General features: G+C 39.7%; 1 protein-coding gene across 1 annotated transcript in view; it reads left to right on the forward strand.

Annotated features, from left to right (window-relative positions):
* The window catches only part of LOC126375451 (protein grainyhead), a gene marked incomplete at its 5' end in the record, with an annotated part of 97,715 nt that overhangs the window by 37,132 nt on the left and 34,433 nt on the right, over window positions 1–26,150 (forward strand). Inside the window, 4 exons of the mRNA XM_050022380.1 lie at window positions 10,962–11,174; window positions 19,194–19,356; window positions 19,718–20,134; window positions 24,599–24,756. Of these exons, the coding sequence (XP_049878337.1) occupies window positions 10,962–11,174; window positions 19,194–19,356; window positions 19,718–20,134; window positions 24,599–24,756 (951 nt within the window). The remainder of the gene's footprint in view (window positions 1–10,961; window positions 11,175–19,193; window positions 19,357–19,717; window positions 20,135–24,598; window positions 24,757–26,150) is intronic.

The following is a 26,150-nucleotide window of genomic DNA, read 5'->3' on the forward strand; positions in this document are numbered from 1 at the left end:
AAGATAATTAAAAATCAACTAAGTACCAAGATATACTTCATTTCGGTCGAGGTTAAGGGGCGGAAATAACGTGGAATAAATACATGATAAAATGATAGGTATTTAATTTTATACGCGTATCATTTACACCATTATCGACAAAGATAAAGCTGGTAGCGAATGAATATTTATAATTGGGTGAATTGAGATGTAAATAAATGTATAGATCCATTAACGGACACTCAGCTATATTACACGCAAACTTATAACGACACTCGCATTCTGATTGGCATTGGGGTACAAGCAAGGAGTAAACTATTGATAGCTTCTGAATTCGACTGAGGTTATTTTACAAAACGTGATTCTTGAAAAAAATATCATAATGTCGATTGGAACGAAAGTTATGAAGTATCTAGAGGAAAATTTCATTGCTTTGCCAATGACTGTGACGCGGTAGATTGGTAGCTACCGTGAGCCGTAAAGATACTCGTGTTTATGTGTTCAATGACATTATAAAAAATAAATGCCACGAATGAGAACGGAAGATAGAGAAAAAAAGTGTAACAGAAAACAATTTTATTACAGAGACATTTCCGTTCTATTGGATCGAAGATAATTTTTAAAGCGGAGAGCGGAGCGGGATAATCTAATTAGTTTCCAACCAGTAAGACTAGTCAATAAAAACGGTTATGAAGTCGGATTGGACGTGGTGATCAGGCGACAATTACGTGTCGCTATTCAGATAGCCACAGCCGCTATTTCGAGCTTTTATTATTTCAATACGAAAACTGTTCTGCTAATTGCCATCGGCTACTGCCTCTCATTACTGCTTGTTGCCAACAATTGCCAGCTTGACATTACCATTAATATAGGAATAAAAGATCAGACGTTTATCTGCGTTCTAGTACAATCAGAATAAAAATAATCGCATAAAATAATTCAGAAAATATCAAGTTCTTAATTTTATAAATAAAAACAATAATGTTTTTTTCTCGTGGATAAGTAAGTACTCTACGTATCTATAATATCTCAAAACTGTCAATCAAATATGAGTTCGCTTTTGATTTTATTGCATGTTTCTAACTCGTTACTTATTAGTATTGAACAGTCACTGGCGTTAGTTTGCCTGTAGTACACAGATGATAAATGATTCGAAGTCTGGCGTTTCCTTAACCGCCGAGTTTGCGTTAGGTCCATTTCAAGGCTCTTAAGAGCCGGCATAACTCTCTTGTCACCATTACTTTTGCTATTAATGGGATTGCCACAGAGTAAAAGTAAATACTAAACGGACACAACTCATAAATCAATGGCCCATAAAATTCCGTTATAAATCTCTGTTTCTGTTTATTTTCTACGCTGTATTTAATTTTGGACCTTGGCTTGTACCAGTACCTACCTGTCTTGCGCTTTTGTAAATCGTTTATTGCCAATACCGTAGCATAATAACATTAATAACCTAAGCTTTGTTAATTTCTGTATCTACTTTTAATATCTACTTACTATATATTTTCCGATTTCATTGTAATAATAGGATACTTTAATTAACACTGGTTCTCTATCTAAGTATAATGATAGCAAAATTCAAATTATTCTGTATTCTGTCTTATTCATCCCAATAATATGAGATGTAATCACCTGTGACAACACGAAACATAATGAAATGCAAATTGTTACAAATTGCAACGTAGGTTAACCTGACAAAGCCCTTTTTGGATCGGCAAAGTTATGGTTTTTTCGAATTGGAATTGTAAATGTAGTAATATTTTGTAAGCAGTCGGTCCGGGTTTCTGTCAGGACAGTGATCGTTAAGCCAAGTCGGAGGCCTTCGGGCGGATTTAAAACATAGCGGTTAGTTTACCCACGGACCAAAATGAAGATAGGCACATATTATATAGAGGTACTAAACAGTTTAAGCTTGGGCTCCAGAGGAGGAGTGGCGTGTTCTTGTAGGCTAGTGTAAGTATGTCTTTAGGTTTTGGACACGTGTGTAGCGACTACAGGCGTGCGGGCGGGCGGACGCAGCACGGCGGCGGCGGTCGGCGCCCGCGGTGCGCGAGCGCAGCTAACGGTCCGGGCCGCGCGGCTGATTTATCGTGGACATCCACCGAACTATCCGATTTGCATTTAGATAGCGCGCCGGTCGCGTCCCGCCCTGCCCGCCGCTTTACTCTATCGCACGTAAATTAACTATAAAATTATGTTCTGGCAAAAAAAAACAAGATGGCTTCGCATCCCAATAATGAGAGATTTAATCGTCCAATCATCGGTCCGTGTCTCAGTTTTCTGCAAATAACTACTGTCTCGGCTCGACGCGGACAGCAATTTTATTTATATTAGATGATAAATGAGGAAGGCGTTATTACGTAATTATCTTGATAGATGGGTAGGACTCCATACGCCTTATCTTCAAGTAAAGTTATCATTTTTATTCAGACATGTAGATATTTTAGAACTTTAAAAGAACAAGACCATGCGTCTAGTTTTAATACCAAATTTTGTTCCAATAAATGCGAAGCTTGTACACTGTATGCAAATGTTATAATGTAGCAATTCGTCTGGGGCGGTTGGCATTAGACACAGGCAGTAGGAGCGGGCTGACGGCGGCGCGCAGGTATTCAGGCTGCTCGTAAATTATCGACCTCCGCAATTAGCAGGCGCCGATTTGGCGCATTATACGTTTCCTACAGCCGCGGCGGCCAGCGAATATAAAACCTAGTGAATGGTTACCGCTTTTATCGGTTTACGCGGTTGCGCTGGCGACATAGGTAGGTACTTAATAAATTCATTTTATGTTCGACACAATTGCTCGGCTGAACACGTGGTTAGTTCAAAATTTACGAGGACATAATAACACTATCCAAATAAATTTAAGTTACAATTAGCTAAATTGTAGATAACCAACATTACAATACATTTTCGGACAAAATATGACTATCCGTGTCTATTTAGACACGTATTTGCATACTTACCATATTTGAATGTAAATTGTCTTGTAGACGACACATTTATTAATTACCAATGTCCAGTAATACATAGTGCGAACCGATATGGTTAAATATTTTATAAAATGGAAATAGCAGCACGGCCGGTCGCGCATATATTGCAAATTTTCCTCTTGAGAGCGTTTAATCTTTCCGTCAAGCTGATGTTATCCAATCCAACAAACGTAGCCAGTGCGAGGCGTAAAAGGAAGACGCATACGCCCCTAATTGCGAGATATCCCCCGGTATCTCCTACAATATGTAAATAGGCGTCGGAGGTAATTAAAAGCTTATCTCCCGCCCTGCCAAGTGCCATCGCAGTCCCGTTGATTGCTCTGTAAAATGATTGACATGCTATTTTAACAGCGAACCGATAATGAAAACGTTTCTGCACAGTTAATTCATACTTTATTTATTGTTGACAATTACTATTTGCACAGGATAATTGATCGCGTTCTCACAATTGTCAGCTTGTTGAGGAGTTGTTTGCGATTTTTGTACCATTAAAAAAGTTGTGTAGTGACGAGGCGCCGCCGCCCGCTGGCCGCCTCGCCCGCAAACAGTTTTTTTTTATCGTGTAAGTAACTGTTGTTCTTCTTAAAACGATTCTCAATAAATTATCTTAATACGACAAATGTTTACGTTTTCACGAACTTATTGACTTATCTGTGTAAGTCAGTTGTAGTTAGAACGGTTTTTGGCATTACTGGCGAATGATGATGTTTACGTAGCGGTAAGCGCATTCCGAACTGAGGGGAGTATTTTGTATGAAGATTAAGGTACTTGTTCGCATAATAGTAGTAGTAGATGTAGTACGTCTAGGTATAATAGAAATTATATAGCTAGGGAAAATTTGATTACCTTAAACCTTGTTACAAATAGATTACTTACGCTTGCAGAATGTCTGCGTTCCGTTTATTGCTTCACCGCTTATCTATGATTCTTAGGTTGAACAATACGATAGTGCAGCCTAAGGCACTAAATCAACGCGGTTCATTTCCGTGGGCAGTGTCGCAGATCTTTCGGGGAATAATAGCTCTACGATTTAATTATAGCCGTAGAAGTACAACATAATCGGGCATAAATCACGTCATATAGATACCTGCCAGCCGCAACCTGTTTCGATTCGCACGCCACAATGCGCCGCGTAGCGCATTGTGCGCGTCGCGACATCCGACCTAATTTATACCTTCATGCTCATTTACCTTAACCTCTGAGTCCCGCCAAAACTAACGTTCCCGAGTTTTTTCTATTTCACCTACAAAGAATCGCAAATTCATTTATAGTGCTATTATTAACTTTTTTATTTGTGCCATATAAAATTTATAGTGCATCGTCTTTGTTCAGATCTCCATTTAAGTAGGTATCGCGTTTAGCACACAATTGAGAGCATTAACATTTCCATTGAAACGTGCGTGCTTTAATCAGCCGAACCGAGTCGCTCGACCCAAACACGACAGTGACAACATCACACAAACCTGGTGTTACCAAACCTACTCACTATATTCCTGCGACTATGAATTTATTTGTCAAACTTGTAAGTTATTATCTAACCTAAATGAGATAAGCTCGTATCGTAGCATAAAAAATATTAGTTTACAATTACATCATGTAGGTATACTGGTAATAATATTCATGTGTCTGATTTATAAGAAAGGTTATAATAAGCTATTAGGTAACGCCTGCTCGATGGACTGGGACCACACACAGCTATTCGAATTAGGAAAGCCAGACAAAACGGAAATGATGCATTTATTGTGAGCTTAGTGTATGGCGGGCGCCGCCGCGGGCGTCCCTTCTTTCTAAGCTCGTAACTCTTCTAATAAGACACTTTACGCGAGCTCTACTAGAAATTAATGCGTGAAACATCGATCAGATATTTCATTTTGATTTGTGGTGAAACCTAAACAGTTGTTCGTTTCGAGTTTCGCCGTTAAGACGATTAGTGTAATAATTTTTGTGAGACTATTCAAAATCTCGACTTTATTTTGTAGATAGTTAGATAACTTGATATTTAAGGTTTACCTTAAAGTGGTCGTGCTTTATAAATTGCTTCTGGAGCGTTATTTATTGTGTTTAAATGGTAGTTAAAGATAATTCATTTTAAAATGATCATTGATGAATGGTTTGCTTGGTTTTTTTGTGGGTTTCTGTGCGGAGTAATTGCGAGCACAAAGGGGCCGTCCCGCGCCCCGCGCCGCCGCCGCGACTCAATACTCACCAGAAGCTGTCGACCTTCAATGTCGTCTTCAGTTCCGTACTTCCCGTCGCTGCTTTATATTAACGGTAAACTATACCTACATGATCGAATTATCTCATGTAAGTATAATACTGTATGTTTTTTTTGTTCACGACTTTGAGCGTCTTATGTTGACTCAACTAATATTACGCAGGATTTGGAGAAATAAAAATGACACAATTAGCAACCGCTTGTTACTTTCCTCATGTAAACATGTGTCTACCCAGGTTTCTTTGTGAAGTCACGTATTACTTGGACGAGATTCTTATCTGTCTTTAGTAGAATAATATGGTAAAAACTAAGTTGCATGCGTTACATGTATCGTTTGTCTTTTGTGTGAATTATGTAGAGTTTTAAAGTATTCAATAAGTTAGTGGCGTGTGTACGAAAGTCGCGGCCAATGCACACTAGGCGCATATACAGTGTGTTCCTGACATCGTAACGAATAGTGGAATTTTCCGTCGCAAAATTCATGTGCTTTTTTAAATTATTTTTAATTCTATACTTTAGCGATGGAAAATTCTACTTGATAGTAACTCAGAATAATGAGCTGAATCATCCCCGTCAGTATTTGTTACGATGTCACTTACACCCTTTACAAGTACATACAAGCGGATAGGGTGTTAGTGACATCTTAACAAATACTGAGGGGGATGATTCAGACCATGATTCTGAGCTGATCAAGTGGATTTTCCTGTCAGAAAATACATGAAATATTTTTGTGGTTTTAAATTATTTTCCGTTCCATACCTTTGCGACGGAAAATTACACTTGATATCAACTCAGAATCATGGCTTGAATCATCCCTTAAAGGTTGCGTTACGATGTCACTAACACCCTGTACATCGCTACGACACAATGCAAACCACTCCACATAACGCCAGTTAACATTTTAAACGCGTTCATTGAGCGCGAGTCCCCGAGACGTCACTCAACGGTCAGCCAACGGTTTTATAGAAAAAATCTCAAAGGGAATCTTTGTACCTTTTATCATATTTAAATCCATGTCAAATGTCAATTCCAAAATCCTTAGGTTAACGAGCACACATTTTGTGTAATATTAAAAAGAAAATTCCTTTTGTCACTCACTTTACTGTGCCTATCAAAAATATTATTACTTTTGATACCTGAATTTGAATAGCGACTATAAATGTGTAATACTTACCTCGAGGCGTAAAAACCGTTATACGTTCAATACTTTATATTACACCATAAACAATAAACAAAAAAGGTGCTTGCAATGTTTATAACACCATGCGTTAAAGATAATAAAGAAGAGTGCCCCAAACAGGCGTTTAATCGAACATCCGAGTATGAGTAACACCCCTTTTATTTACGACCCGTGAGCTTCTAAAAGGCATTTATACGGCTCGATGGTTAGCTAAACTATTTTTAAAATACATTATTGATTAGACGCTATGTTATTTAGTGCACAGTCGCTTGTTTAGAGGAAATTAATCGAAACCTAATGGAATCCAGCGGTTATAATTACATAGGAATTTGCCGCCCGCTTAAGGTTCCAGATTACCCGGCCGCTACTATTACGCGGACAGGAGACATGACTTATTTAGTGCCCATGTTGCGTTTCCATCTTTAATCTGCGTGGGCGCATATTTCTGAGAAAACATTTCTTGTTGACTTATAATGCTGCCAAGAAAACAGAAGTAATAATGTTAGCCATACTTGTACTGTGAAGAACTCTGTAAATGAATCATCGCATATGCGTTCCTCGTCAGAGTGCAAAAAGAGGTTTGTCGAAAAGGCTTCTCGTTTAGTTGGCGTTGCGCTGTGCGTTGCCCGCTGGCTGTTGTCTGTACTCATCCCTTATTTATTTATACTGGTATGAGGAATGTTTCTTTTTGTGGCTCCATATAACAGCGTGCGCTCGCGTCCGCCACAATCCGAGACAGCGAATTCTTTAATTGACGAAATGCAGCGAAGCCGCATTCCACCACAGATCGTTACCTTTAATGTGGGAATATAAAATGGATTAATAATGACACATTATCACTCTTGCGAAAGACACGTAATAAGCATTTAGGACGTGTTATAATTAATATTGTTTGACGATAAAAATAAAAGAGTATAAATGACTATTAGTTTTTATGGAGAATAAATGTTTATGTATCCATCTAGTCTAAGGATATATATTTATAATGTTGAGCGAGCGACATTTCGTTCAAGTCATAGTCCAAGTTAAATAAATAAATAAATAGTTGTTAATACAATACCTAATTAACTTTAGTAAACATATAATTTGCTAGTTACATTTAAATCCTGAATACTGGCGCTATAAATGTAAACGATAAACTGTATAAAATACACTATATTTCCTCTAGTTGTGTGTGTTCTCCCAGCCAGCTTCCCCGTTTCATTACAGTAATTGCTAGCATATCGTCCCTATATGACTTAAACATAGTGTTTATATGGCTTTAGCGATAGCAATTTTAGGATTATTACCGTGTTATGTATATGATATCCGGTGAGAAAAATAACAGGCATTTAAAGCGTACATGGTTTAATGTCAGCCTGGTGTAATGAGTCGTTAGCGGCGATCGATACTAGTTTCTCTTATCAATGATGATAAAACATGCGTGGATTTGAGCCGCACCCTGCACTTTCCCTTGTGTACCGCGAGTGGTGGCCAGCGGCCAGCCACACACCTGCGCGCGCGCCGTCGCTAACGCGTGATTCACTACTTTCCGCACCGCAATTCTAACGTTTATCTGTTCATAACCTCACCGTGAGGTTATTTACTATTGGCGATAGGTCAAAAGGTATATAGCCATATTGCATTTCGCTTGTAACACACCTAAACGATCATTCAATATCAGCAAAGAAAGCTCGGCGCACTGTAAGGTTGCTTCATACGGATTTCATTCAACTGCGTTGTAATTAGACTTTTTAAAGTGTTCAGAGTTTTGAACTGTTGGGTTTTAATTAAGAGATTGATAATGAAGTTGCCAAGCCACGACCGTAGGATCCCGCGGCGGCCGGTCGGCGCGCACGCAGCCCTATACGACATGCGTGCCGCTTCGTTACGACACCTACACCAAATTTTTCCACATGGCCGGGCAACTGAGATAAGCGGCGAACGACGCCAACGTGTTATTTATTAACGAACCGAATGATCGATAGCTGGACGCGACACCGGACGTGGACGAGCCTTTCGAAACTCACCGCCGCCGCCGACCGATCACTCCGCTGCACGCGCATTGAATCTTCGATAATTCGATCTCATGCGCTGAGGAACCCGGACGACCTCAAATCTGTACTCTTATTATTGGTTAATTAGTGAAGTCTTGATTTGGTTGTTGCCTTAACCGATTTAATTGTTTTGGATATACTTGCTCAGATCCAAAGTAAATTACAAAAAATATGCAGCAAAAGTATTTGATGTGTCAATCTGGCCAAAGTTTCACGTTCATCATTAAATTCTCGAGGCTAGCAAGGGTATAGTCGTCTGAGAAACGGTCGTGCACTGTATGGCCGTGTCGAATGCTTTGTTTGTGTACGAGACTCCTTCAACCCTTCGCTTGGAGCCATCCGTTCCACTCTAGCATACGTCACGTCTTCATGACAGCTGCACGATACTTTCTAATCGCTTCATTCAATAGCTGCCTCGACGTCCAACAAATACAAACGAGTAGGCAACTTGCGAAACTTTAAATGGCTCAAACGATTGACTCAAATGACAGTCTAATAAATTAATTATTTATACAGACGCGAGTCAACAAATGCTTTGTTAAATCGATTGCACAGAGTGCGATAACCCAATTCTTAAAGATCGTTAGGTATTCGCTTGGTATGCGAACACGAGCTTTATGTTTACATGTATCGGTCGGAGGCGAACTTGATAGAAAACGGTCGGAAATTCGTGGTTCGGCTGCGCAGGGCAGGTTAGACCAGTCCCGGTGGCCTCACAAGGACCCCAGCAAACCTGTTAGATTCGTTGCACGATTTTTACGTGCGCACCTACCGGAATCTCATTCACGTGGTGCACCCGCGCCCTCCCCGCGCCGCGCCGCCGCCTTTGCCTGCCAGTTAACTCGTCAAATGACTCACGCTTCGGCTGGTTAAATGCCAGAAGCTGGCTTTTCCAGTTTTCTGAACCAATTCGCGCATTCTATTCTTTAAACACCTGACACTAACATGATGTTTAGACGGAGGTGATTGATGAATGGGCCGAGATTGTATTTTAAGATCGGAAATTGTTAAAGACCAATTTAAAGTCATTCTAGTTGCTTAACAGTACGTTACTAACGTAACAGTAGGAGGGACGTAGGTTATCTCAGTGAGTAGGTAAGGACGTATCGTGCTTCTCTCAGAACAATTTTATCAAAATAGGTATCCATCATCTTAGCCGTTTTTAGAACAGCAATTTGTTATGTTATTTTAAATAAATTATTCTGCTCAGCATCATGGCTTGATCAAGGTGGGCAGCAGCAAATTGCTAATATCCTCTACATCGGGACCACCCCTCGCGGGATTACGCCGTCCCGTCGCCAGTACAGTTACGTGTTATAATTATCTATGTGGTTTCCACAATGACCTCCCGTGATATCAACACACGACCAGGAACAGGAATCAGGTAGAACTACGATCCGGTCAAACCCGTCCGACGCGTGCTTCCAACATTTTTTATTTATTTGTCTGCATCGTCGGATACCGCTGGGCGTGACGTCAGACGACCTAAACTGGTTAGCGAGGGAGCAGGGATTTGCTTCGTATCCTTCCGGTTCTGCGAGTGTTCGGACCTGTTCTACATCAGGTTGCGCGGCCCGGCGACCCGCGCGTGACGTATGAGTATCCGCCACAGAGGCCGCCGGCGCCGGCTACCGGCTCGACTTCACCCGAAATAGTCTGATCTGCTGATCCGTCGCCCCCGCGCTGTCTGATCCCTGCCCCGATACTACTCATTTCACTCTCGTACCGGCACTCGGCACTGGCCACTCGCCTTGCTGACTCACTACGTGTACGCAACAATTAGCACACGTAGCGTCAGATTATGCGCGACGACCGCTGGTGGGTACCATCAAAGGTCAGTATCCGTACCAAAATGGTCACGCCTAATAACTGGTTCGTATAAGTTGTACTCGACCTAGTCGTAAGCCTGTAGCTTGGGATACTAGTATTCTACGTTGTGTTTACTCAAATGATTCGGTAGATTGAATGAAAAACGATATTTATTGGGCGTAGCTTACAATGGAATCCGAGCAATGCGAAAAGTTAGCGGTGCTTGATATATGAACGGTGTCAACTCGTTTGAAATATAATTGTAAATCTGAGAATACCTAAGATATCTGGCGCCCCAACATTGTTGTTGTAGATATTTATAACAGTTACTACTTATATACTTATTAATATACCGTAAGTACCTCGATCTATGACCTCACATAAAAGCTATGTACGGAATGACGTTAACGTATCCGCAGGCACACGAGTATAACACGCGTTCCTAGGCTCTGTGACTCTATGTACCGCTAGGAAAGAATGACCCTTAAAATGAAATGTTCTATTGCGACCATTTTTATGTTAATACTTGGAATAAACTAACCCAAACACTTATTAAATCTAAAGCCTAGTATTCTTTTCAACTTTACCAACGAACTATGAAACTTCAGAAATGTTTTAAACGCCACGTTACGTTGTGTAGTTCGGTGATAAGATACCCATAGGTATGATTAAAATCTGAAAAACCATAAATACTTTCGCAAGGTTTGTAGCTAGATGCTTAAACATTTAATATCTGTTGTCCACAGGAGACGTAAGGAAGTGATGGAGGTGGGCGGGGAGTCCTGGCGCGCGTACTACTCGACGACGTCGGAGCACCCCCTGAGCGCGGCCACGTCCGCCGTGCTGGGCGTGGACGACCAGCCGCAGCCGCTGGTCACGGAGTACTACAAGCTCCCTCCACTCGGACAGGACACCCACCTCAATCTTCACAAGGACGCTAAAATTGTAGACGTCTGGCAGTGAGTTCTAGACATTTTTTTTTAATTTTTATTATTCTTCAGAAAAAATAATTTGGAATGTTGGTTTCTAAAATTAGACGCTAATATTGATTTCTACCTATTTATGATTTAGTAGTAGAATTCATTTGCGTCGCGGGTGAGTTAAGTTGTTTTTAAGCTTTCAAAGCTTATTATATGACAACATAATGTTACCTAAGTATGTAAAGAACACACATGTATTCATTAATGTATAGAACTCAAGTTAATGTTTTAATTTAACAGCAGTCGAGTCGTTCAGACTGTTTCCGCTTCTTTATGTACTTTGGAACGAGATTTCTAATATCACTGTTTACTTATACTTAGTGTAAAACTTAGAGCATGTTGTTTACTCACAAAAGTATGGATAATATATTATGGAAATCGAATAAAATTGAATGTAATATACCTAACTAAATTATCACTATCGATTTGTATCGATACCTATAATCCATTACTTTGTCATAATTTAATCAAGAGGTGTCAAGAAGTTACGGCAACATGTTGTACCGTGTAAAACTTTAGCGCGTGTAATAAATTACCTGTATTATAGCACATATACACAAAACTGCCAAAAAACGTAATTGAATATGTAAATTTTGCCAATCTGAAGTATCAATAACAATCTGAGGTGAATCACTCGAGTCGATCGCGGAAAATCAATCGTCGATTCTCACGGCAGTACGTCATCGAACGTTCGTGTATCGAAGCAATTATCATTATAATCGACGAATTTTGAGACGCAGTGAATACGGAATGAATTCGCGTAAAATTTATATGTAAACTATGATAATGTGCAATCTTTGTGTAGTGTACTTTTTGTGCAAAGTAGGTTCGAGGCGGGTAGCGAGTCTCACGGCCGAGTACACTGAGACACAGGCCGCGTGGCTTCCGGCCCCAACGAAAGGTGTAAGAATAACAAATAATAAAAATGATAATGTTCCACTCAATAAATCATAAGCACTCATTTGAATACCTATGGCGGGATTAACGAAACAGTTCGCAACTGAGACGAGCGCCTTGCTCCCCTTGTAACCCACTCGCGTTTATCATTTAAATATTACCATATTTTTGCAATTTGACAACGTTTTTGCAAAATATGGCTTCTTAAGACATATTTATTTACTTAGCATAAACATTTATGTGGGGATATTTTGTACTTAGACGTATTAATTTTATGCGAGTTTAGGTCACATTTAGCATACCTACTTACTTAATAAATAATCAATTTTGTGTCCATTGCGATTTTATTCACATTTGATATAGGTACTTTTCATTATTTAATCAAAGCAAGTAAAATGAATTATAATCTTAGAGTATATCGTTGTCAATCCGAGGTATATCTCAACGTTTTGTGCATTCAACGTATTCCCATAGAAATGCGACCCCGATCAAATTATGCTCGCTCTTTGAAAGAGGTTGTTAACAGCATCCTTTGAATAGCGGCGCAGAAATGAGCAAACGCCGTGTCACATTCTTAATTCAGAGAGTGCATAATGTTAACTTGACCCTACGAACTTTTATTCTTTTATGAAACTTTTATTATATTCCATAAACATCGAATTTATAAAGCAAACTAGTTCCACTTACCTACTAAAAATGATAATAAAATGCATGGCATTTAATTGAAAATAGAACAGTTAATTTTTCACCGTTCAGTAGGGTAGGGTATAAAAAAAATAGAAGACAAGTGAGAACAATTATGAATGAGTAAAGTTGAGTAGGAGCACCACACACGTCGTGCAGCACGGGGCGCAGGCGCAGGCGGCGCTCGCGGGGCCGCCGTGCTGCTCCGGAATGTGACCCGGTGCATTCGGCCCGTCATCCTCGTCACCGCTACCCGAGTGCATAAATACAAATAATGACAATAGACGGATGTGGCTGGAAGCGGCTCACATTGACAAGGACGCCCAGGACTTGTCTCGGCTCATTGTCGGCACGCGGCCCACGCGCCGGTTCAACGCGCGCACCTATTGCTCATTCATACATTCAAAATTATAACGAATGCTCCAGCTCGCCCGCACCCATCCGTGCGTGCTCTGTCTCCGTATGCGTTTGTATGCTAATCCGTTAGCTCAGCGCCAGTGCATCGTCAGGGTCGAGGCGCTGTATTTGTTGTCTAAATCGCTCGTATTATTTGAATTGAATGCTCGATAGATGTAGAAATGAACTAGTTCCGTCTATACGTTCCTTCCAGATCTGTCGTAGGCGTGAGCGCATTTCGTAAACGCATTGCGTGTGCGCGGGCGCTGTTGGCTGTTTCTATCCAGGACTACAGATATTATGGGTATTAATACTCCGGCTATAACCATTAATAGTTGTCGGAGGCCGTCGAATGCAAACGCTAAGATTAGCATAGAAACTCTCGGCGGGATGCCTCCGGCGGGGAGGGCCTCGCCCTTTGACCCTGTCACTGTTCACACTCGCTACTAACGGGAAATCAGTTTCTCCACGCGCAAGTATCTTCGTTATTTTATTGCCTACCTAAATAGGATTTACCCAGGAGAAACGTAAACAAAATACCTAGTAGGTATAAATAAACTGCAATGTTGGTAATTTGTTTTACTCGCCTACATCCCTTTAGTCGTTTTACCAGTTGCGTGCCTATATGCAGATTGTTGCAATTTCACGAGCAGGGATAAATATGCAGATATCTCCTCAGCCGCGGCGGTGGTTAGAATATTGCACGGCTGTGTGTCTCGGTGTGTTAACAAAAACTCAGGGAGCTGGAACCGTGTGACCCATTTAGGACCAGAACCGGTTTCCTCTGAAGATACAGCGGTATTGTTAATGGTTTAGCAGTTAATAGTATTCAATCCCCTTGGAAACACCCGACCCTCTTACGAAGATAATGTATAAAAAGACAGCAACATCGTTATGTCCCTGACGGCCGTGGTCATCGCGCAGCCAAATATGAAATCGGGGCTTGACCATTCTTCTTGACCATTTTTTTTAACATGCGAACGTTTACATTGAAATCGCCGTTACACTAGTCCGCGAATTATTATCACAGATTATTATTATTATAGAGTTTGCTTCTTTAGGTTCGGGGAAAAATTTAACGGGAAATTAATCACTTAGTTGTATGCGTATTCGGACGGTCGTCGTTTTAATGGCATAGACAAATGGCGAAATCGTTTTCAATTAAAGTTTTTGATAATGTATTAGTTCCGTGAGAAAAGTAGCAATAAACCTACATTTGGTCGAATGATATATTCAAATAGAATGGAATTACGTTGGTCGTATCCGCTGCAAGCGCCTCATCTCGCTTTATCGTCGATAGATTCTAATCTATTCGTCAAGCGATGGATAAAATGTCGTCGCCTCCGATTTTAATTGCGATAACGCCGCGAGTGTGTGAGTGCTCATTTATTTATATTCGCGGTTCCGTAGAGTAACGAGCTGGTATTAGCATTTGTAAAGTCTTGAGTGTTGATCATTTGCAGACCCTGGCGGATATTATACACTGTAAAACTTAAGTGTAAAATGTAGAGTCCATGTTTCATAACGTACTCAACCATAACTCGCTTTATATAATTGCCAGTGTTTATTTATGTATTTTATGTGATTATTACATGTAATCTTAGTAACGCAAGAAAGCAGTTGAGTTCGTTTAAAAAATACTTATGACCTACTACTAATATAGGTAATTACTTATTAGCACCATTTAAGATACAGCATTTTTTTTAACTTACGAGAAGGTATACAGAAATACCTACTAAGAGTTAATTATAAAAAAATAGGGCTTACGATGCATATTGCTCATTCTGTAAAATTATTTTTTCATTTTTCAACATACGTCAAGTAGATAAAGAATTAGCTTACGGGATCCAAATAAAACGTAAAAATTAAGTTTTTATACAATCTTCTTTGTAATTCATAAGACGAGCTTCGATAACTGAATGAGAAGCGATCAAAGCACTCGAGAGGGTGCGCACCCCAAACTTCGCATTGTGGAGATCTCATCATGTGTGAAAGGGTGTTAAGTAAACATTGCAAATAATTATAATGGCAATTGCATCCGGCGCCGTACCGATCCTGCTTTGATAAGAAATTCTATATTTGCATGTAAAATGTAACACAGTTGCTTCAAGCTTCATTCCAATCCTTTATAGCCGCACTGTTATGCAAATAGCATGCAACATGACACTGATATCAGATTGTGAGTTTGCGAATCTGTATGTTGCTACCTGCTTGGGATGAGTTTTATCTGTGCCAACATATAAACATGGGTTTATCGTGCTCATATCAGGCAAATAAGTACTATCTTTAACGGATTTCTGCATTCTATGTACAAGTTTTAATGTGGAAGCTTTTTAGTATGTTCCTATCTGCAATTAAGTCTTCACTTGGAGATTGTTGGAATGTAATGGAACCTAATATTTAAATGTAGTGTACAACAACAACGGCCTCCGTGGTCCAGTGGTTTGAGCGTTGGGCTCACGATCCGGAGGTCCCGGGTTCAAATCCCAGTAGGGACATATCACAAAAATCACTTTGTGATCCCTAGTTTGGTTAGAATACTACAGGCTGATCACCTGATCGTCCAAAAGTAAGATGAACCGTGCTTCGGAAAGCACGTTAAGCTGTTGGTCCCGATTACTACTTACTGATGTAAGTAAGTAGTGGTTACATGAGCTATGTCAGGGGACTTTGGCGGCTTAATAGTAACCCGGACATAAGGGTTGATGGGGTTGGTAATCCACCTCACAACTCACACGATAGAAGAAGAAGAATAATATCGTGTAAGCAAAATTATGCTGGTAAATATTCCGGCCAAGTAGTTTAATGCCATCAGAGGAAACCCTATGATAACTCACTTCAAAAAATAATAATATGGTACATAGCAATATATTTACCATAAAATCAAATAAAAAAATAATAATGTGGTACGTACATAGCAATGTACCATAAAATCAAATCAAAATTCTATGTACCATATTATATATTTTTTTATTTGATTTAGCATTTTGTCTGTTTATTTATTTACATTCCTGGCTTAGGACTTGAAACTCAAACATACTTTCGTACAATAGGGTTACATGCTTGGTATAAGCAAAACACAAGAAAGCATTCAAATATGATCAATAAATTAAAACAAACAAAAACAATATGATAGGGTCGGATTGAGAATTTGAGAACCTCGATTATCTTTTTTAACGGCCTTCATAAAAAAGAGGAGGTTATCAATTTGATCCGTATGTATATAATATTGTTGAAATTACACAATATCATCATCACATTGATCAAAATCGGCTTACTGGTTATGGTCAAAAAATATTATTATGGAAGAAAATGAACTCGTTGATGTCCTTTGTATGAAGGAATATCTTATCAGCGTTAATAGGCAACACGAAGCCGTTGGAGGCCATTTAATTTGGAAATGGGTGCTGGTTGACGCTGGTGCGGGTTGGGGCGTATGCGGGTACTGGTGCTGGTGTGGAAGTTCGGGTGGATGCTGAAGAACATGGTGCTGGTGCCGATGCTAGATTGAATTGTTGGGTATATAATCGAGTGTTTTGGCAACATAGGTACCTGATTACTGCCGTAACAATATTTTTAGTGTTACCTACTCGAGTTTAAACTAAAAAAGTAAGAAATAAAAAGTAATTTAAAAAATAAACTGACCGCAAATTAAAAAAAAATCACAGTGTTCTCTGTTTATTTTTCTTTGTCAAACAAATATGTTTGCCCTGATTATGAATTATACAGTTTGAATAAATTTACCTCACTAATCAAAATGTATCTCGGGTTTAGTGGCATTTTTGATTATACTTGAGTAGGTACCTACTGGATCTCAGGACGTGAATGTGAAAAGCACTACCTAGTAGGTAGGACGAATAGCCGCGAGCGAGGAAGGTAGTCGTGACGGTGCGATGGTGCGCCGGAGTCGCCGCGCCGCTCAGCTGTCAGCTCGCGCGCTTTGTGTTGTGTCGCGTTTTTGTCGGCGCCAACAATAAGCGACAAGCAAACACCGCATTGTGCTCCGTGCACATGAATAACGATATCTGCGCCGCCGCCGGCACTCCGCGCCCGGATTAACGCAAATTCAATTTGCATGCGTCGCAAAAACTCACCGGCTTACACCCTTCACGACGACGTAACATTCACTTACAACGAACATTTCGAAATTACTAATTCGTTTCGCAATCGTCATTGTATTAAGCCGCTGAAAATCTGTTGATAGCGTCCGAAATATTTTACTCACCCGCACATTATCTTATCGGATGAGCGATTTCACACTCGTCGTGTTTCTCTTACAAATCGCATGCATAAATCGCGAAGAATGAGCAAAGCGAGAATTGCAATCGGACACGGCGGTGGAGCGTCGAGCTCGCGGGAGGTCGCGCGTCCCGGCCAATTCGGGCCCGTGAAATAGTGCTGCGAGAGCCTTATCTAAAATAAACATCTGAGCGCCAATGAAACATGTCTTCAATTATCATAAATCGGTGCGTACTGACAACGGCGGACGAGAGCCGCCCCGCCCGCGCCCGCGCTCGGAGGTGGCTGCGCTCGCGCACTAACAAATCACATAGCCTTAATGCACCTAGCCTTCCACTGCTGGCTATCCGCCTTCAATTAGTGAACTCCCTAATGAAAGCTCTACAAATACCTACGAAGCACGACATGTAAATTATTAGTTGGCACATTCTGCAACTTACCTATAGGTATTAACAACTAATAAGCAAACCCATGACCATTGCATGGATAAGTATTTACTGCAGTGATAAAAATCTTAGCGTAATATATTTTTGATATACTTTAAAGTACCTATTCTGATGCTACAAAAATATGTTTACAACATTAAGTATGATAAATTAACCTGCCCCCGTAGCATGCTGTATGGTTATCGCGCGCGTTGTGATATAAGAACCAATATAATTATTTATTATATTTATAGCGTTGATGCATATACCGCAATGCGCGCGATATAGGTAGGTATTAATACAACATGCTACAGTTATTGATTGCCATTTAGGTGGATCACAGAATGCATATGGTAAACATAGCCCTTCTAAAACCCCTGAAAGGGACCGAATCACAAAATACAAACACAAAGTTTTCGTAAAAAGTAGATTTACAACTTACTTTTTCGTTTCTTTTGACCTACAGAGAGAGAAAAAAAACTTTATACACACATAAAAATTAAGCAAAAAAATACAAAGATAAGTTTTTTGCAAAGAGGTGGTGTACCTTTCAACCTAACCTAATCAACTTTTTAAAACTATAATGTGTATTAAAAGTATGAGAGATAATATATGTTGACGAGATGATGACGTGTATAGTTTATAAATCACGTTTTATCGCAGACACAGGAAGATCGGGTATTCGATTTAGTATTTAGTAGGTAGGTATTTGTCAAGTAAACTATATTTAAAATTCTTGACTTGATTGTGATTCATTTTGGCGCCTAAATATATTTAAATCACTTGATTTAAATATATTCTCTTAGGCCTATATTGCCCAATAAATATTTTTAATAATCGTAATATTCAGAAAAAATAAAATATTTAAATAAAATGGTAAGATTTTTTTTCTGTTAGTGAAATCCTTAATTGAGCAGTTTTGAGTTCATGCACCTTTTTAGCATTTTACGTTAATATTGCATTTATTTGTAAGTAAGCACAATAAATAAAATGAGAAATAAATGTTTACAATGGATTAAAAATCTAAAAAGCTTTAAAAGGTAACATTTATAGGTACTGTCAGTAAAATCCTTATTGGCAGTTTTGTGTAAGTAAATTTAAATATTATAACGTGAGTAATTAGAATTCCATTCGTCGAATGAGGTGGCTAACCAATTCCTTACAAACTGTCAATTTAGATGATAATGTTATTTAAATCTTGATCGCGAGGTAAACAACACGTGATAATTTTACAATGTGTAAGTAGGTACGTAGAGCGAGAATGATAGTGTGAACAGTTTGCGCGCGCGACGAGGTCGACGGTAGAAGTAGTTGCGCGCGCGCACTGTCGCCAATCAGGCCTGTCTCCCCTCCGCAGGGCCGGCGGAGCTGTGAAGGCGGCCAATGGCGCGCACGGGGCGGAGCTGGGCGAGCTGTCGGGCCTGCTCCACGCGGGGCTCGTGAAGCGCGAGCCCGAGGACCTGAGCCGCAAGGTGGTCGACGAGCCCGCGCCGCACGCGCTCAAGCCGCCGCGACACAAGGTGCGTCACACGTCCGCACGCCGCCGCCGCGCGCGCACGCACTCACACACTTGCCGCACCGGTCACTCATGTATTATTTATCGCGGTTAGCGTACGATGCGCCGAGCGACGCGCTCGAGCACTAGCCGCGCCCGCCCGCGCCCCCGTCCGGCCGGCCTGCGCCGCCCGCCCAGCGCCTGCCTCCGCTGGCGACCCTCACTTCCTCTCCCGGATTACTCGCATATCGTGAACGTGTAAACACTGAACATCCCTAGTGTACGTGAAGCTGTGAACTGTGATTCGACGCGGCATGTACGCGTCGACGCTACGTAGCGGACAGTTGTCGTGGGAGAACGCGTGTAACAGGCGCGTGTGTCCGCAGGTGGCGGTGGGCGAGCCTGGAGAAGCGGCGTCGCCGTCGCCGGTGCCATCCCGCGCCTCGTCGGCTGGCTCGCTGCTGCCTGACGCGGCCATGTACGCAGCGCAGATGTTCGCGCCGCCAGGCACCCCTAGTCCTACCCCTTACGGCGAACAGTATTCGCGCCAGCCCGCCACCTTTCCTGGCGAGCCGTACTACAGAGAATACTTCGTCGGCGACGGTTACCAGCAGAGGGCTGCCCCCCCATATGGAGACGCAGAATCTGCCCCAGCTTCTGCCTTTGGCGACAGATATGCCGCTCCTCGATATCATAGCAAGAGCGTGATCGCCGCAGCAGGGTTGACAGTGGACCTGCCGTCGCCGGACAGTGGCATCGGCGCGGACGCAGTCACCCCGCGGGACCACACCGCCGTGCAGCAGGTCGGTGTCTCTACTACGTGTGACTGGGCGCGGGCGGGCGGGCTTCACACATACACACATACACATCTACACATTTCGCCTCTGATGGCTTACACGCGGACTTGCTTACAACATTATTCTTTTTTACTTAAGTATTTATGACATTTAATACCTAGAGACTTGTATATCATAAAAAGTTTAACAAACATCTATACATATGTATTTCAATATACTAACTGAGCATATACTGAATATGAGGTCTAATAAGATCTCCACTACCACCGAAGCCCACCCGCGCTCTGGACTAAAACACTATTTCGTTGTGTTCGTAGTTTAAGATTCTGTCAAACTAATCATTTCACTATTGGTCATAGTTGAATTTCTTGTTATGGTTACATCAATGTCATTCCAACAGGAATGTGAACAATCTCATTGTAACGTAGTTCCAAAGTGCTTAGATTATGTAAACGCTCTAGTAAGAAACTAATTAGGTGTAATAAATGGGTGCCTTTAATTGTAGTTGCACCGATGCAAACAATAGGCACTCTGCTAGAGACCTTCAGCCATGTAAAATATACACCACGCGGGTTACTTTAAATGTATGTGTTTACATATTAAAATGACAAATTGTTATGCCTGTAATCTGGCCTAGCTAAGTGGTTTTGAAGGACATTCCTAGTTCCAAGTTGCAAGGCGTGGCAATCACGAGTTACCTGTAACCACAGACAATGATTGGATCATTAATTTCACCTTTTGTTATCTTGACGCAAGGAAACTAGATGGACAGGGGCTGCATAAAATCACCTTGATATGGAACTGACCAGTCCAGTTTAGAACTATATTAAGTTCCTATTGCACTTAGGTAGGTTCCTACTGTTCTATCGTAGTCGTTACATGAACCATGTCAGGGGCCTTTGGCGACTCAATAATGACTCTGACACCAGGATTGATGAGGTTGGTAATCCACCTCACAACCGTTAGAAGAAGGTTCCTACTTATGACAAGTACAACTATGGTCTATCAGTTTGTTAAAATCTATTACGTAGTTAGTAACATTTGATTCACTGAACATTTGATGTTTATATTTAAATAAACAAGTAAAGCAATTCAATGTTTAAAATTGGAATAATAGTTATCGAAATTTACTGTAATAGGAAACCCGTTACGGAATTCAAAAAATAGAACAACTTAAAATGCTAAGTAACATTAGCACGAGTCAGTGATTTATCATTCTGGAATCTATAAAATGTTGCAAAGGCGTCTACTTAACTAATAGCAAGCACTAACTACACGTAATGTACTTAGATAAATTGTGAATGGTATTGTGCAACGTCGTAATAGGTGCAAATTGCCAGCTTTTTCTATTTCATGACTGGTTTACGTAAATTAATTAGCCATCAACTAATTGGTTTATTTACCTTTTAGAAGATAATGTTTTCCGTTAGGTTTCGCTAATATGTCCTATCTAGTCTCAAATTATCTAAGTCCCAAATTCAATGTCTCCTTTAACTTATCAACAATCATGACGTGAATACAATGAAATTTTAATCAGAAATCATTATCATAAATTTGTAGTCAATTAGCCGTAATTTATGGAAAATGGCGACATAAAAAATCTCTTTACAACACCTCTTCGTGCTAGGAAGTAGGTAAATTGTTATTTGCCAAAATAGTCACGTTTTGACATCTAAGATTTCCCATATAAAGAATTAATTGTGTTGTTGTTGATATAATATTTTAATACCGAGGTTTTTTGATCAAGATTAAACAAGAACAAATATTTTATAAATTCAAAATTTTAAAGTCTGGGGTCTCGAAGTACAGAATTTAGTCTCTCACAAAACATATATGGTATATGAATCAAATTGTAAAAATCTTTAGTGAGGTTGAAACAATAAATATAAATTTATTATAAATTGCTTTAAGTAGGTGTTACTTACATAAAATTATTAAAAATATAGACAGTTTATGGTTTAAAGGGCACCAAGAGCTCTAACAAAAAGTATAGTTTTGCCATCAACATCAATTGTGAATTCATGAAGTAATAACATAAATAGGCACTACCTTCAATAATTCGAAATTCAAAATGATCCGGTTACGGAAAAATTAGTTCGGTTTCCATAGCAACCACATATGAGAAGTAATGAATCTGGCAGAACTGAATCTCAACTAAGTAGCTACTTACTTAACGTAATGTCTTCCTGACGTACATTTGACAAAATAACTTTACTCTGTGATGCTTGTCAAATTCGTTAGAACCTTTTTCTAAATAGCGATTGCAATGTGAACTAACTACTTATTGAAAGGTACTTGTAGTTTTGTGCATAACATCTCTCTCTCTCTCTATTTAAGAGCTGCGCTCTTGTCGGTGGAGTAACCGCCATTCCTCTCTTCTTCCCGCCAAAACCTTCACCTCCCGATACGACACGACCTGCACCTTCTCTTTTATTTGTTTCATAAATGTTATCCTAGGTCTACCCCTTCCTCTCTTCCCTTCAATTTTTCCTTCTATAATGTTTGTTATAAATGAATCGTGTCGTATCAGGTGGCCAATCATATTTCCTCTCCGGTTCTCTATAGTCTTCAATATGGTTCTCTTTTCTTCAACTCTTTCCAGCACTTTTTCATTTGACCCCGCTTTTTCATTTATTTTGTGCATAGTAAGGGAATATACATCTATCAAACTCTACAAGAGATTTTTAGTTAAAAACATTTTTTATGGTTTTCCTCATAGTTCATCAGTATTTCCTCAAACGCTGGTGTAGTTAGTACCTAATGTTTGGAAACCAAGCTGAGTTCGTAGGTACATCTAGAGGTGTGCGTCAAGCTAGCGGCCTCAAAAAAAAAATGGGCACGAAAAAATAATTTGACCATACCAAAAAATAGTACTCTTATTGAAAAAAATAGTACCTGTTGTAAAAAAATTAGTACCATCACGGTTCTGGATTTATAGCCATGTTTTATTGCACTTGCTAGCTTGACGGTGAGCGAAATTTGGCGAGAGTTAACGACAAGGTCTTTCGCTTTGATTTAAACGCCAAAAAATAGTACCGAAATAGTACTCACCCCCTGCAAAATACCGAAAGTAGTACTTCAACGGTTCCAAAGTTATAAAGGCAGTTCTTTGATCCCGCTAGCTTGACGTTTTGAAAATACCTATTATCTGGGGAACGCTTGCATACTTCAGTATGTAACTAATGTCAATAAACTCGTATGAAATAGTACTCCCTACCATCATAATTTTGATCCGATTCTCTTTGTAGAAATGTTAAAAAATCATCATAACCTATGCCATACATTTGTTGTTGATACAGTCACGTAGACAATTACATAACTTCACAATTTATTCGTAAGTATTGCCATTTTGGAGGTCTACCCTACCATTTCTTTGCACTTCAGTGCTGCTATTACAAAAAATTCCTATTGCATACACCCATATGCACTAATTTTAATAGAAAATGGCTGCATGGGTCTAGTTCTTATCGAAAACAATCTGTGATTTTAATACATCATAATACATTTTTAATCTGCTGTTTTATTTTATAATTTATACCTTCATGTTGAATTTGTTACGGATCGAAGTGTTTGTTAATAAACAATTTGCAGTATTTGTAGAATAACTCAAAGAGTTTCAACAATGATATTACTTTCATCTAACAACCCTGGCACTTCACCAATTTTTACCCAAAAATGGGGAAAAATACTGAAATCTGACAACATTCTTGACCATGTGTAATAATTTTGTTCGCGACTGTACTTGTCTTGATAAATGTATGACATAGGTTATAATGACTTTTTGACATATTTCTACAAAGAGAATCAGGTCCAAATTATGATGGTAGGGAGTACTATTTCATACGAGTTTATTGACATTAGTTACAAACTGAAGTATGCAAGCATTCCCAAGATAATAGGTATTTTCAAAACGTCAAGCTAGCGGGATCAAAGAACTACCTTTATAACTTTGGAACCGTTGAAGTACTACTTTCGGTATTTTGCAGGGGGTGAGTACTATTTCGATACTATTTTTTGGCGTTTAAATCAAAGCGAAAGACCTTGTCGTTAACTCTCGCCAAATTTCGCTCACCGTCAAGCTAGCAAGTGCAATAAAACATGGCTATAAATCCAGAACCGTGATGGTACTAATTTTTTTACAACAGGTACTATTTTTTTCAATAAGAGTACTATTTTTTGGTATGGTCAAATTATTTTTTCGTGCCCATTTTTTTTTTGAGGCCGCTAGCTTGACGCACACCATCTAGAGCTGAGGCCTTACCACCTCATCAGTTCAGTTTCTATCACAATTAAAATCCCAACGTACACGATTCATTGAACATGCAAGCCTTGGTAAATTATTGATAGCAACAGCATAGGATTTCTATCGGTCAAGATTCACAAACACCCCTGCCGTTCTACAAATTCTTTGATTTCCTTCAAAACCTATATGGTCAACTGTAGTGTAATCCGTGCTGATGATCCCAACAGTCGTTCGACTACACGGTGATCTGCCAGCAGTCCAGCGTGGGGGAGGACGGCCGCGGCACCCCCTCGGCGCACCACTCGCCTGCGCAGGCGCCGCGCACGCGCCCCTGGCACGACTTCGGACGTCAAAATGACGCAGACAAGATACAAATCGCCAAACTGTAAGTAATAAAACTCTTCATGTTGAACTATTTTATTATTATTTTATTATTCATGTACTCATGTAGTTCTTCATGTAGCTTATAGTGAAACCTTGTAAGCATCTTTTGGAAAAGCTCGTTAACTTTTACCTGCCTTGAATTAGCGAGTCTGTTTCGGCGTTGATAACAAAAATCACATCGGAAAACGATTTTTCGAAAAAAGGCGCCTAAAAGCGATGATGTATCACTTGATATATGATGATGATGTACTTAGTTCTTGTGTGGATTTCCCAGTGGGTAGTACTAATTTTACTTACTGAATTCAAAAACTGCCTCTGTGGACCAGAGGTTGAGCGTTGGGCTAATGATCCGGAGGTCCCGGGTTTGAATTCCAGTGAGGACATATCACAAAAACCACTTTGTGATCCCTAGTTTGGTTAGGACATTACAGGCTGATCATTTGATTGTCCGAAAGTAAGACGATCCGTGCTTCGGAAAGCACGTTAAGCCGTTGGTCCCGGTTACTACGTACTGATGTAAGTGAGTAATCGTTGGGTGGGCCTTTGGCGGCTCAATAATAACGTTGACACCAGGGTTGTAATCCACCTCACAACTCACACGATAGAAGAAGACTGAATTTAGTATTTTTTTTAGTAACACCATATATTTTTTTAAATTAAATCTTGCCTTTCCGTATTACCTACGCGGTGTTGTTATTTATTCTATAGCAATGTGATGTTTTTCACTTTCAAATTTAAAATGCCACATTATCAAATTAAATTTTACCTCGTCTGCAAATCAACACTATTTTGGTGATACGTCAGTACGTATATCAATTTCAATTATCGAGAACAAAAATCAGTAGGTATTACAGCGAATGTATAAAATTCTCAAATTAAATAACCGAACGTGCCTTTATGATTTACGGTTTATTTTTGAGGTACGTATAATGAAATATACTTACTTACCTACCTATTACAATCCAAAACATTATTTTTATATGGAAATCTCGTTTTTTGTTTATTTTGCCGAAAGATACACAAATACCTAGCTCTCACCCGGTAACTTGTAGGATTGATATTTTTTATATTTATAGATATATTCTCCTATCTAAAAAGTATTTTTGCCATCTGACATTCTTTTGTTCGTTTAAGATTGACAAAACAATAATCATATTTTTGACAATATGATTAAACCTAACACGTCTATTTTGTTGATAGGAGATAAATATATTTTGAGTTCTATAAAACAATACATTAGCTTTAACTTACATAGTATTGTATATTATCAGTTGTTTGACAGTTGTACCTAACCTACTGGACTTGTATTTAATTACATAAATTGTGAAACTTTTAAGTACCTATTCGAAAGGTAGCGCATCAATAAAGGATCTCTACAAAGTAAGTTTTCACGCT

Source organism: Pectinophora gossypiella, chromosome 2, assembly GCF_024362695.1.
Source record: "Pectinophora gossypiella chromosome 2, ilPecGoss1.1, whole genome shotgun sequence".
In the NCBI taxonomy this organism is placed as follows: Eukaryota; Metazoa; Arthropoda; class Insecta; order Lepidoptera; family Gelechiidae; genus Pectinophora; species Pectinophora gossypiella.